The sequence below is a fragment of the Poecilia latipinna genome, unplaced genomic scaffold (assembly GCF_001443285.1).
Source record: "Poecilia latipinna isolate Pla-1442-1.1 unplaced genomic scaffold, P_latipinna-1.0 Scaffold10, whole genome shotgun sequence".
NCBI lineage: Eukaryota > Metazoa > Chordata > Actinopteri > Cyprinodontiformes > Poeciliidae > Poecilia > Poecilia latipinna.
The window spans coordinates 481,464-501,241 of NW_015112626.1; the positions used below are offsets into that span (position 1 = coordinate 481,464).

General features: G+C 36.6%; 1 protein-coding gene across 1 annotated transcript in view; it reads right to left on the reverse strand.

Moving 5' to 3' along the window:
- Positions 1 to 19,778, reverse strand: part of gbe1b (glucan (1,4-alpha-), branching enzyme 1b) — a 127,159-nt gene that overhangs the window by 47,825 nt on the left and 59,556 nt on the right. The window contains exons 11-12 of the mRNA XM_015029438.1: positions 18,307 to 18,417; positions 18,047 to 18,218 (exon numbers count right to left, since the gene is read on the reverse strand). Coding sequence (XP_014884924.1) covers positions 18,047 to 18,218; positions 18,307 to 18,417 — 283 coding nt within the window. The remainder of the gene's footprint in view (positions 1 to 18,046; positions 18,219 to 18,306; positions 18,418 to 19,778) is intronic.

Below are 19,778 nucleotides of genomic sequence, written 5' to 3' on the forward strand. Positions count from 1 at the left end.
AAAAAAAAAAAAAAAAAAAACTTTGCAAGCTATTTTAGGCAACTGTTTGGCTCTAGCTGCATGTCACTACAGTCGCCGTCCCACAAACACAAATACTGCAGTTAGAAAACATACATTTTGAAATGTGCGTCTTTGGAACACCAGTTACAAAGAGAGAAGTGACTTTGTTGTCTACATTCCACCAAGTAAAAGCATCGTCACAATAAATTCAAACAGTAATCATGATGATGAAAATGTTCATGGCAACAATAAGTGACACGATAAACACCCATCCGTATTCGCTGTTGTCCATTATATTTTACCTTTGTGTGAATCTACAAGCTTCCTTTTGATAGTCACTTTGCTGCTGGTACACCTGAATTTCCCCACTGAGTGAGAATAAAGGATATTTCTATTCTATTGCAACATTGCATATTCTTTCCCTCCAATCATCCATAATGCATTACCTTTAGTTGACTGTAACCTTGTGTTCTTTTGTTCATGTGTGCAAGCCTTATTTTGTTAAGCATTAGAGTTAAAACTGCAGGTCATTCAAAACAAATATGTTTCTTTTCCATTTTTCAGAATAGCCATTTTACATTTCAATCCTTATTTTATTTTTCTTCTAACATACAACTCAGGTCATTTTACATGCCAACCAGACAGATGCCATAGCTGATTAAGGTCTGCAGGACTCCAGTTTTGCCACAGATTAGCACACGTGTGGAAGCATACAGCATAACAAATCTGCAAACTGATTTTATTATTTCAATCTGATAAATAATGGCCACATGTTAATTCAAATGACCTTCAAGTGACCTTCCTGCTTTCCCGCTGACAGAAAAGCACTTTATTTTTCTTTGTAATGATCACAGTGTTGTAGAACACAATTTTAATCAAAAATACTGGAGAGTCAGCAACTTTTGTGACTTTCCTACAATCAAACTATGTGGTGCACTCTTAAGGTTTGGACTCGCACCAAACCATGTATTGCACTTGCAAGTAAATCAATACGTAAATAGGTGGTAATTGTTATGGGACCTGGTCAAAGTTGTTTTTTCAGAATGAAGAAGCTCCGCTCGGCTGGCGGTAATTACAGTTGGGCTCGAAAAAGAAAAACAACTAAGACAAAATATAGAGATTCTACAAACAAAGTGAGTATTATACCCATTTTCTCTTATTGCATCAACACAAAATTAGTGAGCTAAGAGAATCCAGCGGGATTTTCCCTCCATAGTTATGAATAAGTGTGGTCATCTCTGTGCCCATCAGATTCATGTCTGGAGTGTTCTCACGATATCTGGTAGGAAGGATGCTCTCAATAATTGGAAAGTCATTTCACCTGTTCCCACAGCTGAAACTACATATTTACAGACATAAAGACACACTTTTGCCGTCTGACATCAAGTCGGATTTAAGTTTTGCTGTTTTAGGTCAGTTACAACAAATCTATTTCTTTGTGGCAGCACAGCGGTGCAGTAGTTAGAATGAATAAAGTACATAATAGGCAGTGTGGCAACATGTGTTAGCATGCCTCACCTGTTTTGTTCATCACAGTTCAAGCTGATTAAATCTTTTACAAACCACTGCTTCTACTGGGTTGCTATTGGAAGTGGGTATGGGGACATCTAGAATACATGCGATTATAGTAATTTCATGTTTAATGATGACTTTCGTCCATCTCTCATTTGAAAGGCATGGTCTCTTTTTGTCATGAGGTGTGGTTGGTGGCGGTGAGAACGACGCTGAGACCCAGATGATGATGGTGATGATGATGATTTAATGAAGAGAGCTCAAGCACAGTCCAACACAGGCGGCACGGCAGAGAGTTAGCACACAGCTAATTACCGGTAGCAGCTGAAAAACTGAGGACTGAATGAGAGAGCTAAACCAACACAGGACTTTACAGTTCAACTGTGGTGGCAGGCAGACAAACGACATTCGACGTAAGTTTGACGAAGACCCGACAAGAAACAGAGACAACAGGTGGACTTAAATACACACGGGGGTAATCAAGGGAATGAGACACACCTGGGAACAATCAAGGGCTGAGAGGACAACACAAACTCAGGGAAACAGGACTAAACATGGAAAATCGCAAAAATAACTATACAGAAAAACACGGATTATGACACTTGTCTTTTCCATTTTGGAGAGAGGCTAAGGGAAATGGGTCTTTTGAATTTTTATTGTCAAGGGAAGCAATGAGTGATGGATTAGAAAGAGGTTCCTAGAAATTATAATCAACTTTAAATTACAAAATAGAAACTGTTAGTGATTCCAATAACTAAGGCTCTATAATTATTCAGGACATAGAGATGTTACTGCAAAAAAACAAACAAAAAAACATATTTTATTTGAAGACTTTTGCACCTCTGTACCAGAGATGTCAATAAATAAAATGTGCTGCAATTGGAGTTATACGGCGAGTTATTACATACACATATTAAGGCATAACTTAGCAATTGCTGTGACTGCAGAAATGGTACAAGGAAAAGAAAAATACCAAATAATAAAAAAAAAGCTTTTTTATGTTACGGCATGTTTTTGAGAACCCAAAATAAAAGAGCCATCATTGAAGTCTTCATTTTCAGACCAAAAGGCCCTTTGTCTGCTCACAAGTCAAACCAATATTCCATCCGACAAAAACATTCAAAATTGTTTCGCAGCGAATGTATTTTCAACTGAGCAGATTGAACTGAGTGCTGATATGCACGGCTTGATATTCGCTGCCCCTGCAATATATATTTGGAACAACTTTGAGTTATATGGAAATGACAGTGCTGTAGATTGCGCTGTGACAGACAAGCCCAGGCAGTGGAGGAAATTGTTGTAGGCCGGTGGTGCAACAGGCGTATCTGTGCTGCACAAGGTACATCAGGAGGTTGGAGATGGAGACTTAATATGTGAAAGTTTTACAAAATTGATCTACTGGATGGCTGATATGGACACTGCATTTTGGCCACAACAAGCACAAGTCTCTCCCGACTGTGTCATTTCAGAATGCAAAATCAGTTTAGTTTAGTCTGCTGGTTTTCTTGTAAACATGTGCCTGGTAATTTCACTTACACCCAAATGCAATAGATATGAAGTTGCAGCAATGTTTTTCAAAATAAGGGTAAATCTGTGACGTGTTCTCTCAAAATTTGCTCACCGTAGATTCCACACTCGCATCTTACATTTAGAACAATAAAAGCCCAGGTGGTCAAAAAAGTTTAGAATCTTAAAGAACGATGATTGGTGCATAGTCATCAAGAAAATTACATATATCTGAAACAAGCATCATCTCTGGCTCAATCTTTCAAAAAAATTGAAAGTAATGCATACTTTCGTAAATTCCCATAATGGCAATAGTCAGACTTTCACAGGTTGCATACCAATGGTGCAAAATGCTGCTGCTCCATTTTTTTTTTCTTTTAAACTGGAACAAGTAAACCTGAACACATTTCTCCAGCCTTGGCATTAATTCACTTCACTGGCTCCTAGTTCATTTCAGAATCCATTTTATAATTATTCCATTAGTTTTTAAGTCTTTTAATAATTTTCCTCCTTCTTATCTATCTGAACTGCTGCATCCATATGCATACCTTCTCACTCCCTCGTGTCGGTAAACCAGTTGCTTTTAACCGTTCCAAAGGCAAACTTAGAGGTGACAAAGCTTTTGCTGTGGGAGAACCAAAATTGAACAACGCTTTGCCTGTCAGCCTGGCAGCTTCTCTTGTTGTTTTTTTAAAATCTCGTTTAAAAACTATTTTTTTTACTCCCTGACTTTCAACCCAGTGTGAGACCCTGACTCTGACATCACAGTTTTTACATTTGTACTTGCTTTATTTGTTTTTGATGTTTCTTTTGTTTTATAGCATTTGTGCACCTCTTATTCTCTGGCCTCGGTTAGCCTTTTATGTTTAGCTTTGTTGTTTTATTATTGCACTTTGGTCAGCCTTGCTGTTATTTTAAATTGCATTATGAATCACATAGCAAGGTAGGTAATCTTTTGGCATTGTTGTGAGGGAAGAAAGGTCAAACTCCTTTCAGATTTATTCAAGTTCTGAATGGACAATTAATGTTACAGCAAGTATATACTCGTATAATTTTGTAATACAGCTGCCATCTGTACTGTTATCTGGTCTTATCATGAAAAGCAGCAGTTAAATCTGTGCTTGAAGCACAGGGAGGCTCATGTGGGTTTGTTGCGAGACTATGTGTGCAACTTCAAGGAACAAAGCTTTGGCTGCAGGTAAATTGTTACGGTATAGCATAGCAAAACAAAACCATAATTCTAAACTAACTGGGTCTCAGTTTAGCTAACTTTCTTCTTCTTTGTCTGTTTTGATAAATTACATGTCACTCTGAAGCTCTGACATGTCCTGATATGATTCTAGCTGAATTGCTCACTGCCGCAGTTATAATTAACATTGCCTTTTGATTTCAACAATATTATTCCTCAAATTACTGGGTTACTTTTTTGTCATTTAAAATTTTACTGAATTTTTATTGAGCATTAAAACAGCACGATGCAACTTTTATAAAACTTTTTTATTTTTATTTTTTTTTTTACATATTTCTTGAAACTGTCACTATGTCATGACAGTATGGCATGAGACACAATCTGTGAAAAAATTCAACTCCTCTGCCTTCTCCCGGTGCTAACTAGAAACAACCAATCAGAGCCAGGAGGAGGGTTTAGAGCCGTCAATCACCTGTCAGTGTGTCGTTGCCATTTCATGTTATGAATTGTCAGCCTCGTTATTATGGCCAATGATGATGACGGCAGGTAAACTGTCTTCCTGTAAAGGTAAGTTGTTTCTCCAAAATTTGCACATTTAGCAGTGAGAACATGAGGTAGACTGACAGTGCTAAGACCCTCCTCCTGGCTCTGATTGGTTGTTTTTGTTTGTCTTGGCAAACCAGGAGCAATGCATTTCTTCTGACGACAGCAGTAACTCAGGGAGGAGGAGGAAGAGCAGACTGATCTTTTCACAGATTATCTACTTCATAACATGCTACCATGGCATGGTGACGGTTTTAACAAACATGTAAAGAAACAGTTGTTTGTTTTAAAATAAAAGGTACATACTGCACTTTTGAAACAAACAACATAAAATACAAATAACATCACAGACTGAACAAAGAAGCATATGAACACCATACATTCACAGCAGAATATAAAAAAATGTAAAATTCATTTTAAAATGGCAATTAGGAGTGAATTAATAAAGTGAAGTAACTTTCCTCGTTTCGCTCTTGTAAACCAACTGATTATAGAGATTATTTTTGCCATTAATCCGTATAAATGTTAACCTGCTAGTCTCTTTACAATACCTATCTGAGTGGATAACTTTTCATTGGTTACCAAAAGATGAGAAATCAAGATGAATGTGGCATCTATATTTGAAACAAATGCTGAAATCTTGTTTTGTTTGGTCCTTCTACTTTGTCTGAAAAAAGCATTATTGCAAAAGCCAACTCAGACAAGAAATGTTGCCTTCTGAAAAGAGCATTTCTGCAAGCATATCCAGAATAATTATAGGTTTCAGAAACGAGTAACGAGTAACAGTTATGTTTTACGATCTGTGATAATTCATTTGTACATGATGCCCTGGTCTTTCCATCCCTGACCACATTCTCAACCTACAGAAATAGTCATTTTTAAATTACTATTTAAATTGTGTACAAAATACACAATTTGTAGGCCCTCAGTAATTGAAAAGCGCAGAAAAGACCACATCAATAATAAGTTAAATTACATTTTACTGTCATTTTATGCGCGTAACAGTGGAGTTAATGAAGCAGCAAAATATGCTGTTAAATGCAATATTTAATTTCTTTAGATCATCCTCTTAATCTTTGAAAGATAAAGGTCCAGCTATGATTATATGCTCCAATCTAAAATGTTGTGTAATGACACTGGTCCACGAGTAGCAAGCACAATTCACACAAAGCATCATGTGTAACATGAGAAGGGCTATAAATAAAAGTTTATATTTTCCCTTTTACTACTAATATACGACCCCTAATCTACTGTTAATAATCCATAGAACATTGGCAGTGGACCAGGATTTAGTCCAGGATGTTCCCTTCACATCCTTACATTTTTCTGCTTCATTTATTAAAAGTGAATCCAGTGATGAGATGATGGATGGGGCCAGGAAACATTTCAATCTCTTCAGTTTCTCACATTCTAGCTCAATATTATCTAACCACTTCTTCTCAAGTTCCATGTTTGGATTGAATTTGTCACATTTGGCATAAAACTTTTTAAACATCTTTTTATGCAGAACGAAGTTGCATCATTTGACCAAATGTAAATAATGTCCCTATTCCCCAAACCCGGTTACGCACTCTGTTGTGACACTCTATTTAAGCCCAACTTCCTAGAACCATATCAATCATTACCTGTTTCTCTCCTCAAATCAATTTCTGTCACCCCAGTTAAAATAATCTCATTTTACATTTGGAGACATAACCACTCTTGACCATCTAGACTGTGATCACAATACATCAAGATAAAGTAACTTCTCCTTCTACTACTGAGCTAAATTTATTTTAAATTAAGAAACATAAAACAACGTATTCATAGAAAGTAGATATCTCAATAGATTTGATTTCTGTGTAAAGAACACAAGAAACTAGTCTGCTTTCCTCTCTTCAAATCGGAGAACTAGAGTTAGACAATACTACTCTGTTTATTTTGCATCACAACCTGAAAATGCAAAGAAGAGAAAACATTCTTTGAAAAAAAAAAAAAAAACAACTACTTTTTCTCATCGAATAATGCCAGTCAAAGTAAGCATTGTATTCTATGGGCTGAGAAGGCTTTTACATACACTGAAACACAAAGAGAGGCATAGAATAATGTTTTCAAGCTCTGTTCTAGATTTTCCACTCGAAGTAATACATTAAAAATGAAGTGTACGATCACCTCAGGGAACTCTGCTAAAAAAAAAATACACTCAGATGTCAAACATCAATATGAGGTGTTTAATGCATATTTCATAACTTTACTGCATCCTCTATCACACTGGCTTGTAAATATCTACAGTACATTTGAGTTCCTACATTTCCCAGTATTACTTTCAGCATGCCCTAGGGAAAAGGGTCTCTGTGTTGCACTGAGTTGCACATGGTACATCTCGAAGTGAGAGCTACCACAAAGGCATTGTCCTTTTTTTTTTCTTTTTATATAGAGAAGCGAGAATAAAATGGATCAGTTCTGTGGTGTGTAGCTCAAACTACAAAAAAAAAAAAAAGCTATCACAAAGTGACTTTATATACTACTGATGAAACTCCAACCGAAAAGCAAGGCACAAATGCATTACACAGGTATTCAAACATTTTCCATAGATATGAAGGCCATCCAGGGTCTATCCATTTGTGATGCAATTCAGAGCAACTTCTGAACATGAGGTCCTCTCAAAATTGCAAAAATTATCAAAGATTATGTACTATTGAGAAATCTCTATAAAACATTGCAGCCCTACAGGTCAAGGGAGGAAGAATGGGTACCCCTGCACCTACACAACTCATTTTACTGGGATTTTATTTATTGTCAGTGACTAATAGAAATGTGAATGTTTTATTTGTCCACTGAAATAGTTAAAGTACAATTGAACAGATGGCTAATGCATACATTACTTAATGATATCTAAATATTACCCTGCAGACTCTGTATTGTAGCAAAGCCATATCTCTACAAATGCTGGCTGAATTGGCATGCAGTGTGCTGCAGGTGTTTATTTACCCATGAGAGGAAATTTGATGCTATCATTATCTGGGCCAAAACTTTTCCCCCCCTTTTGACCTGTAAATGTACCGACATTCACATCTGTTTTCATAATGCACACGTGCACTAAGATACCTGGAAAGGTTTCAGAAGGATTATATCTGGTTGACGTGCACAATGCACAGCTTAGTGAAGCAATTTTACAGGTGATCAGACCAGGAAATAATGCAATCATACAGCGGGAACAAGAATGTTGATTAGTGCATCTTCCATCACTACATATGATGTCAAGATACTGCCTCATAGGCCAAATTTAACAATCATTAACAATGATCTTTTTTCAAAACATTTATCTCAACAGTTAAAAAAAACAAAAAAACAAAAACAGAGTCTAAGTGGTGAATCTTCAAAGTCAAGTATTCTTATTTTTACAGTGAGAATATAAGTCAAATCAAATCTTTAGATTAGACATGAAAACATGTCTAAGTCAAGTTTTCAGCCTTGGTTTTGCACCCAAGTGCGACTGGTTCAAATCTCAGGCTTCCATCTTAAAAATCCCTCAGACAATTTTTTTGACTGGCATTCAAACAAAAGTCATTTCACAGATAAAATAAACATAAGGAAGTCTTAATGGAAATAACTTAAACTACAGTTTATGTCACCTGCTGGAAAGACCTGACCTGAAACATGGATCAACAAACAATAAAATCTCACTGAATATTCACAATGGATATTTTTTTGCAGTAACTGTGGAAATAAATAAGGGGTTGGCTTTTGCATAGTGCTGCATTTCAAAGTATGAAACTGCTGCATGAGGGATTTTCCTTTAATTAGTTAGGAGCGGGCCTTGTCATATCAATTTTTTTTTCTGCCATAAAAGACAAAAGGAAGCCACACACACACACACACACACACACACACACAGACACACACACACACACACACACACACATTCAGGAAGAAAAACAAAGGTTTAAGACAGAAAAAAAAAATCTCTTTGCAAAAAACACAAAGCTAAGATATAGGCCAGAGCTCTGATAAGCAGCTCTTTAAAAAGCTACACTTCATTAATAGCACATGTTCGCCGAGTTCTTTCGTCCGTTTCAATTTTCAGATGTTGTACTTCCTAAAGTCCAGCCAAGATGATTGCTTTGCTTTAGAAGTTGATACGGCAACCCGTGGAAGCCTTTGACTCCTATTTTTGATTTCAGCTTTAAAGAACTACATCTGACACGCCTCCATTAGGCAATCATTTCTCTCTTCGCTACAATAACACAGCACAGTTCCTCCCATCTGCCTGCATTAATCACCGTAATAATCACCTTCTTCTGCCTGCCCAGAGCAGAAATAAAGCAGACAGTGTATTATACTGTCCAGGAAGAAGCTGTGATGGATTCTCACCCTGATGTACACATAAATAAAGCCAACATTAGATATTACTAGCATCACCACCAGACATATAACACCAGGTGTTTTAGTGCGATATAAAATGATTGTTTGTGATCATTAAAATATCATTCTAGCTTTGTTGCAAGTTCCCAAAACAAATAAGTGTAAGTCTGTTATTGCTCAGTAGAATTTTGTTATCAGTTTTATTATTGTCTTTTCAAGCAAACCTGAGGAATTGTTTCAATCTTTATCTGACAGCTCATGTTCTTGTCAAAGTACTAAGTATGTATTTAGTTTGGAGCTTATCTACAAAAAATAAATAAATAAATAAATAAATAAGAAAGTGCGTCTTTGTTTGTACTAAAACATATTTTGGGAAAAAATAAAAAATAAAATAAAAAAATCAACCAAGAATCATCTGACAACTTCAGGGGAGACACAGATAGACAGTGAGATTGAGCAGCTTTTTATCAGAAGGTTAAGATCCCAGTTAAGTAAACATGTCTAATTCAAATTTAAGAATAAGGAGCTTGGTCTACATAGGCAGCGCTTTGTGGTAGCAAGCATTTAGGCTTTCCGGAATGGCTGGAAGTAGTTTTTGATGAGGAAATGATATTACAACATGGCTTAAAGCTCAAAAAGTCAATTTTACCTAATACCTCCCCTCTAAACCAAAGCTAAGAGTTGCCTTCACTTAAAATGAACAGGAACATCATTAATTTTTGTCTGCATTCCAACTTTTAATTACTTTTCTTCATTATGCCAATGATGTGTAATTTGTTTGGTTTTGTTGTTTTATATTTTCATCATATAAAGCACTTTGAGTTGCCTTGTTCCTGAAATGTGCTTTGCAAATATTCTTGCCTTGCTAACATTTTCCATTGTAACTTTAAAATACCACAAAAGTAACGCAGCACAACAAATGTAATCTGTTAATTAGAATTTCTGGCAGTTTGTATCTCATTGAAAATGGTACTTAAAAGTGTGCTACTATCTGTTTTTGAGAAAATGTTTCATTCCCAAATCAATCTTCAAATTTTCAAGACAAACTGAATAGAACATTTATAAACTCAGTCTTTCCACAGCTTACTTCACTCATCTTACTTCAAAATAAAAGTCTCACGGGCAGGATGTAAAACATATAGCGCTCCTTTATATGCAGTGTTTGCTTCTTCTTTACTTGACAAAATGAACTACTGACATCAGCTGAATAGTATGAATTGTCAGGGCAAATATCACTTTGACAGTGACTAGTTAATAATACTCTAAAACATCTCAAATGAACAATTAAAAAATATCTTAAAAAGATTTTTTTTTTCTTCAAACAAATGAAAATTTGCAAAATAGTCCTGTTGGGCAATAATGCTAATTAGATTTTTTTTTTGTCAGTTTCAATAAGAATCAAAATAATTATGCTATTACAGGTAGAACCAGTTATGCCTCCACATAGTTATGTCAGACAGCATTTCAGCTGGCACGTCCCATTACTCGTCTGCACAGCCCTGCATCAGTTAACGGCCTGACAGTGACACAGTCCCCTCAGTAATTAGCAGCACAAGAAGGAGCCAAGGATCAATGAGTTTTCCATTGGAGGGATTCTGGCAAAGGAAGATCAATGAGGGGATGAGAGGGCAAGAGTCACAACAGGTTTTAGATGCAGAGCAATACAACAGCAACAAAAAAAAAAGCTACAGATGTTATACTCAAATTATTATGAATTGTTTTAGATTTATCTCATGTTATTATGATAATGTCTCTTCCACTCCCAGTTTGCACATTAAAAACAAACTGTTCCTGGTTAAACAGCAGAGGCGGGACGGGCACACTCATCCGAATCCCCAAGCAAGCAAGAACAGTCAGCTCTAAGAGGGATTATACATTTGAAATGTATGAGAAAGAAGTGCCGGTTTTCAATTCACTCTTCAAGGCTGCAATATAATGGCTGCCTGTTGCACTGTAGTCCTCTGTGAATGCAAAGAGGTGGGAGAAGTTTCAGCTCACAGACTTAGACTGTAAATCTGCAAGGTTATCTTAAGTCTCCATGAGCCCTGAAAGTCAGGAAGTGAGAGCACTTTCATTTTGTCCCTGTTGATGTAATGATAAACCCACTGAAGCATTTCATTAGCGCCACGCCACTTGGTGCTTTTATGTCATTGACGCTCCAACATCTTTTACTGTATCCATCCATCGGCACACAGAATACGAACACTCCCTTTGTCCTCTTGCTCTGTGGTGTTTGCTAGTGGTCATGAGTAAATGAATGGTTTTTCTAGGCTATGCACTTCAAATTGATTTGCTAGCTCAAACAATTTGCTCTTGCTCAGCACAGGCTAAATGACTCCGCCATTATTGATCCAGTGACATGGCGAGTCATCTCAGATTTACTTGATTTTCTTATGTTTTTTTTCCCCTAAAGTATTTTCCCCAAACACTCTCACAATGGCCTAACCTTGGAAACATTTCAAGAGCGTCTTTAAGCATATATTAACTCTGATTTAATATTCTTCAGGATGAAATACCTGAACAATACCCTATATACCCTTATCTTAATAAGATAGGAGCATTATATTTTTAAGTCATAATTCATTTTAATTAGAAAAAAAAATATTATTTGCTCTGGATGAACATCTTTACGCTTTGATAGATTAAACATCAGTTCTAGACAGTGCTTTAATTAATTGGGGAAAAAAGTGCCAGTATTTCTCTTAATGTCATACAAATATGGAATAGAAACGTGTGTGATATATTCATATAGAGCTGTCTATTAATCTGTAGTGCAATACCTTTCTTGTACATAAATTACTTTGTTTGATTAAAAACAAAGCTAGTTTTTAATCAAACCCACGAGTCAAATTCAAAGTGTTTTAGAGTCACTTGTTAAGTTCAAAGCTTCATGGTGTTAACATTGACATGAAAAATAACAGAAAAAAGATATTTCCTTAAAACACAAAGAAGTGTTAAATCCTTTATTACTATTATGGTCTGTAAAATGTATTTTTCTCAGTATTAGGTCTGGCCTCAACCAGGTCATGGCACGTTAGCAATATCATCTTACCCATTATGTAAAAAAAAAAAAAATCCATTTATCTATCTAGATGGATGGATAGATGACAGAGCACTACTTTGTGTTTACTTGGATGTTTGAGCTTTCACAGTTGTGCCATAATTGTTTTATGTTTGGGTTTTTGACTTTCGCTTTGATTGTTTCTTATGGATGATTAATGCTTCATAGTTTCCTAATTCTTTCTTTGAGGTCTATTTCATAGCTAATTGTTGTGTTTCCCTCCCTGAATATTTATTTCCCTCTCATGATCTACTGTGTTTCATTTCAGTTCTCCCTCTTGTTCAGTCACATATATTAATCATTACTGAATAGGTCTTGCCATATATGTTTATTAAGTTTGTTCTTGAATTTTGTACTTTGTGTTAGCATACTTTATGATGTCCTCTTTAGTTCCTCTCCTGTTATTAGTCTGCCTCCCGTTTCTATTGTATTCACCAGTAATAATCACTTGTGCCATTCACCTGTCTCATCATCTCCATGTTTCACCAGGTCCACCAATCATATAAGCCCTTGATTTTCTACTATTGAGTGTTGGAGTCTCTGTTTTCATGCCCTGAATCACATCTACTTCTTTGTTCTGTTCCATGTCCCATTTTTTCCGTTTCTGGGTTTTGTAAGTTTTGTTTATCACATTTTTCGACAATACCTCCCATAAGAGGCTGCCTGCAAAAGTCAAGACTGCTGGTGGCACATACAGGTTTTTTGCTGCTTGAGCAGGTGGAGCTGTCGGAGGGGGGGGGGCGGGTGTGAACATACTGCTGGGTAAATGCAGACCTGTTAACACCTGTTACAACACCGGAAAAAAGTCCCGGTACACACCGACCTCTGGAAAATAGCGGGATAAAATTTAAAAGTGCTGGTAGTGTGTACCAGTGTGTAATAACACTAGTTCTAGATATTCTTAAACTCAAACATTAGGAAATAGAAAAGAGTGAACCAATATACTTTTGAAAAATGATCAACATTAATTTTCTTAGATTAATGCTGAAAATGCATCTTGTGCTTGGAGACTTAACAGACTGCCACCCAATCAAGAATCTTAAAAGCCCTGCTTGGTTGTAATTTGCCACAAATTTGAGCCCAATTTGTGACATTAACTAAAAAAAAAAAAAAAAACAATTGAAAGGCCAATTAGGCTAAATTTATGATTAATAATTTTACATTTGTTTGCAAAATTGAATAATAGTGTAATGCAGGAATGAACACAGATGATTTAAATGGTTGAATAAAGGTAACATAATTATTTAGTTACTTCTCAGATTTAGGAAGGATCTCGACATGCTTTGATTTAAAGGGCTTTCCCTGTGATTACATGTTAGCCAACATGTGAGTGGAAAACATTTCACAGTCCCGACAGGGTGGGGATGACATTTACTTCAAGAGTAGTTAAAGCCTCTAAAAGTTCTTTCCAACCTCTTAAGCAATCATGGTGCTTTCGAAATCATCTATGAAATGCACCCTTTTATATTGAGAGGGGTAACATTATTACTTTGTCAGGCTGAGGTGTCATTTTAAAAAGGACACTGTATCTATCATCAGATACAATCTCCGTAAATGCTATTAAATACATCTTTAAATGTAATTAATGTTGTATAAGTTTGAGATTAATTCAAATGGGTGCAACTTCATAGTTTGTTTTATAGAAATTCAGTGAACTTAATCAGATCACTGTCAAATAAACTTTGAAGGTATTCATCACTCATCTCTTCATCACTCTGAATCTGTAATGATTAACTGAAAATGAATGTGGCACAGAAATCCGTGGGGGAGTCAAAGCACCAAGAGAGCAGCAGAGAGTGCCTTTCAGCAATGCTTTCGCCAAAGAATCAGATATAATTACTTTCAACTGTCCTTCAGCAACCCACATGGGGTCAATCCTCTGACATTCTAATCATTAAAAGCTGTCCAGTTAGAGCTATCCAAAGAGAAAAGCTGTTTTGATTGTGCTCTCTCCAAACCTCCCCCAACACGTTCATCCAAGCAGCGGAAAATCTTACGGTAACACACACCACCAAGGGGAACAGAGACTTGTGCTGAAATCCAGGGCAGGTAAAAATATCTGTCAGAACTAAAGAGTTCAGTTAAAACCAGGGAACCAAATCCTCTGGTGGATGGAAAGAAATCTCCAATCTGGGGTCCATTTCTATTCCACACCACCTACGCTAGTGTCCCTCCATAAAATCTAATGCAACATATTGGCTTCAGAAGTCGGACACAGCCAAAAATCCCATGGTTACTCTAGAGCAGAGTTTAGATTTATGACCAAAGTCCAATCCAAACCAAAATATCAAGCTTGATAAAAATGTAAAATTGTTTGCTTGATGATTGGGTCGGGCTAAGGCTTCTGTGGTGCATTTAATAAGCCTACAATATATACAGCACAGAGAAAACGACAATGCGCTGCATAAAGTTGTTATTAAATAGAGGATTTGGATACTTACTCAGTTGAGGAAGAAAGTCAGGTGCAGAAGTTCATTAGACTGTAACAGGAACACTACACTGCAGTAAATGCACGGTAAATGTGAACGCAACTCCGCTCCTATCACTCACACACCCCATGTAATTTGCAATTTATTCACCCTGCGGCTACTACAAGCGCCAAAATGGAGCTGGAAGGTCTTAACCAAAAGCTAAAAGCTGTAGAAGTTACACTGCTGGATTTTGTCGGATAGAGATCAGACACAGAGCTTACAGGCCGGGTCTGGTTTTTTAGACTTGATCTAAACTCTCCTCCACAGAAGTATCCATGGAAGTTGTGTGCTTTATAAATGTTGCTATCACGCAAGAGCGGCAAAAAGAAAGACATTGTTTAATCGAGTGTTTTCCAGGAGGAAAATAACCATGAACAAAAGTTACAATGGAATGGTTCATGTGACAGAAAGACCAGGTCCAAGTTCAAATCCAGATCTAATTCCCAGATGTTCCACATACAGAATAGGTAAAAAAAATTCAATTTAAAGACTTATAACATTACACACCACAAGACTTGCAGATTTAAAAGGAGCAAAAGTTGATTCTCCTAAGCTTTGTCTCAAGGGACCTTCATACAAATGTTTGTCACACCTTTTTAAATGTGTATTTGCTTAAATACCATGAATAGCTTTTGTTCAACACAATTATGCTACAATTTGTGCTGGTCTATCACATAAGATCACCACCAAATTTAAATTTTTGTTTGTAATGAGACAAAACGTCAAGGAAAGTTCGAGGAGTATGAATATTTTTGTAATGCATTCAAAGGTGCATTACAATTTACATTAAATCTGAGTGTTTCAAAATCAAGGAACTGCATTCCTTGCAGCCAAGGTCAACTTCCCACAGTATGTAATTAATTATGACTTTATTATCTTTACCAGCAGGAGCTGATAAAGTCATGCTCCGGTTCAGATGATGAGTTGCAAATGAGGTGCATCTCAACAGTGACTGTAGAGCGGGTCCATTTAGGGAATAAAAGCAATCTATCTGATTTTTGTCCCACAATTCACAATCAGTTCAGGGAAGTGGGGTCAACTCAACTTCAAAGAGCTTCTTGTGATTCCACTCAGCTCTTCCACACACACACATTTTATGAAAAGGAAACAACAAATTAGACAAGTGAGCCCTTTGTGTTGCATTTTCTTTTAAATTATTATGGGACTGAATAAAATTCATGTTTTAAAAAGTAATGCAGCTAATCTTGAAATTAAACAACTAATAACAAATACAAAAACGGTAGTTAAAATACATTGCCCACAAAAAGACACATTCATATATACAATCTCCATATAAGCCGTTGAACTATTTATTCTAAAGGAACGTTTGTTTGCTCTTCCCTGCGCAGCAGCTTGTCTTAAACCGCCTGCTTCGCTGTGAAAGACAGGAGAGTAAATGTATTTTTCTATCTGTTCATTGAACACTTAGGGGAGCGTTGTGTCTGCCCGGGGGCAAACGCTCAAATGCAGCTGGATTACAGTGCATGACAGGGATCCAAAAGCATTTTCCTCGCCTGTTTTAATAGAGGAAAAAAGTGCGAGCTGCCATGTAATGACCTTGATCACCTCTTCAGCATTTTAATGTCACCTGAACAACACAAATATGTGCCCCGATTGTAAAACATGACCTAATTAGGGAGGACGACATCAAAGTTCACTACGGAATGATTCGTTTTGTCACCTCACACAATGAGGTGACAAAACCTCATTGTGTGCAATGAGACAGAATGCAATAATGGTGCAAACTTGAAACATTTACACCAGATGTATTCTAAAACTGATTTAAGTGTTGTTCCTTCAACTTCAATCTTGACAAAATAGTCTACAGTAACACACTGAAAACATGTTTTGGGTAATTTAGGAAAGTATAAAACCCTTTAATTGTAAACACAATAGGTTATATTAAGTATTATGAATCATTACTATTACTCAATGATTTCCACTGATTATCCTTGAGACGATCTTGCAAGTTGATTTAGGTTTACCTGATTTAAATTCAGTCAGCTGAACAGGATTTGGAACTGTTCAAATCTCCTGTGAAAGTTAGAATATCAGAATAAAAACCAAGCAATAAAGTCAAAGGAATTGTCTGTATACTTCCAGAATCTGATTGTACAAAAGCACAAATTGTGCTAATGGTACAAAAAAGATTAAGCACCACTGACCCAAAAATCCCTCTTATCTCCATATAGTCATGAATAAAAAAAAGTGTGGAAACACAGGGATGCTCTGTAGATTAGATAAGACTCATTTCTGAAGAAAAACAGGCACTGTTCATCACCTGGTTGACACCAGTATTACTGTTAATTACGGAGGCGGCAGCATCTTGCTTTGGTTTATCTTTAGTTTATTCATAAAAGAAATGTTGAACTAAAAAAATATAAAATGCTGCCCTTCAGTTTCTTTTAATTGAGTAAATGTGCTGTGGAAATCTACTGGCCAGGTCTTTCCCTTCAGGACAACAGTATTGGTGGTAATGCAGTTCTTTTTTTGTGTGTGTTTTTTTTCAATCTGTCAAATTGTTTATGCATTACAACATCTCTTACGTAAGAACCTCAGCAGATGGCAGTAACTTGTGTGGCTGCAAAATTGTGCAATAGTTGCATTTCTAAACTTATTCGAAGCTATACAAATACTTTGATTTTTTTTATTTCAGTTTAAATTTTGGCTTCAATCGATCACAAAAAACAACATCAAGGAAAGAAACTGAATAAGATTATTCAGACACGATTCATTCAACAAGTACTCCCTCATCTTATTCTTTAGGTGCAACAAAAATGTTATGTTTCTAAATTTAAAGAAATCATGCTAGATAACTATTACTAAAAAGACTGATTAAACACAGTGATTTTAGATTTCAATTCTCAAATCAATCACCAACCACCTCACAAACCTCAGATAAAAAAAAAACAAGTAAAAAGAAATAAATACAAGTAAGCCTTATTATTACCAACGGATGCAGGGAATTTAAGCATCTATGCTACTGAAGCTTCACAGACAGTGGAATTATCGAGAGCGGAGCAGGTTGAGAAATTACTGTCTGCTGTAGAAAATGATGCGGGGAAGAGCCGTGCAGAGTAGAACTGTGCTGTAGCACGTAATGGGAAGCCACTAGTAAATGTGCATGTCAGACAAGCTATTATCATGCTGTGCACAGGAAGTGCTTTTTGAAATAAAAGTAATCAGGCCTCATTCTTTACAACATGGTGCTGCAAGAAAAAAAAAATTGTCTTATCAGTAGTTATTTTCCAACATTTTTAATTGGACGTTGCCTCTATTTGCAGCAGTAACACAAATAGCCTAATACAAGACAAAATAAAAACATGGCACTATTGGATTTTTTTAAATATATATGTTGGCAAAAAAGTGCAACTCATACACCCCTGGAACTATAGATTCTCTGTTACAGTGATGACTCACCCATAAAGTTCAGGTATCCCTCTCCACCCAAGCCATGTGTGAGGAGGCGGATCATCTTATGCAGCTGCATTCCACGGTCGATGATGTGCGACATGGGAACCATGGTACTCATATTGGTGTACATCTCTTTGTCCATTAGCCAGAAGGCCAGGGTTTTATCACCAACCAGGGCCTGAAAATGTGTGTGATATTTCATTATTCACAGAAGAAAAAGAGGCTGACTGCATGCAGCGTAAAGTGAGATAGGATTAAATGAGTACCTGGTCGTGGCTTTCTGCATATGCTATGCACTTCTCTCCATACCGCCTGTTGGTCAGCGTGAAGACAATATTACCCATGTCCCACTCTTCATCCTTTAACTCCTTCAGGATCTACACAATGACAGAGAGGGCTTATTGAAAAAGGGTATGATAGATGTATAGCTGAAAGATCTTTTCAGACTGACTGATGCCTTCAGCTCAGTATTTCAGTTCCGACAGTCTTTCTACCTTTCCCAAGTTTTCTCTGGGTTACACTTCTTACCAAGATCAATCTCTGTTTTGACATCTCTATATCCGCACTGTGAGTTATGTCTACCTATAAATGGTGGTAATGGAGTTTTTAATAACTGCACTACAGCCCATGGGTAGTAAGGCATCAGCTCTCCAAACTCAAGATGGGCAAGGTCAGAACCTCTCATCCAATGGAAGGATTCAACAATAAATCCAACCGGTGGCACTGCACTGGCAAGTCAACATGCTCGCTTACTGCCAATTGAGTCATTTTCAAAAGGTCAGGAGAAGATAAGAGGTCACGAAAGCATGCATTCAAGGCACGTCTTTCAAGACGGTATCACAATAAAGAATTTGTTCAAACGTTGCATACAAAAAGTATACAAAAGCAACAACAATGTAAAAGCGGGTAGGGAAAAAGATCATGTGAGTGCACCGAGAACAAAGATAATTCAATCAAGACGAGGGAGGCTGGAAACCCACAGAATCATTATGAATATGAAAAAAAAAATAATAAAAAATGTCCTCCAAGAATCCTTGGCAATTGACATGCAGCTGTCTGAGAGGTGGGTGACTCGGCAAACCCATTTCAGAGACAGGCTGAAGTCTGCTCAGTGGAATTGGCAGTGACAGCTGATTGACACGTCAGGAAACCTTTATATTACTCTACAGAGCCATAATCCTCTGAGTAAAGAGAGTAAATTGTGCCGATCAATATGTCTGAGATGAACTGACTGGTCCCCCTAAATAAAGGCAATACGCCTCTCTATATCAGCATCTGTTCACATTCAATTTTCTTCACCTTTGCCTTGTGTGGCTATAGTCATTGCCATTGCCACCAAAGACATTTACTGGGGCAATTCTTTTTATGCTTGCAACAGAATCTCAGAGGTTTTAACACCTTGAAAGGCTGACACATTTTCAGATCCTAGAGCTACACACTTAGAAACTCTTTGAGATAAGACCAATATAAAATATCAACAGTAAAATGAAAAAAAACACAAACAATCCAACTATTTAAGAATAGGCAACTAATTGCTTGTTCCATTTGTCTCTTCAAAGCTATTCTGTACCATATATTGTAATTCTTGAATTAGAATAGACTAGCAAAGGACTGACAGCTTTTGGATTGACCAAAAAATAAAAATAATAATAAAAAAAATTCAAAAAAGTGAATGCAGCAAAACTAGGTCTGGAAAGTTGTGAAATACAGTCCCTACAGAAAAAAAAAATGGAGATTG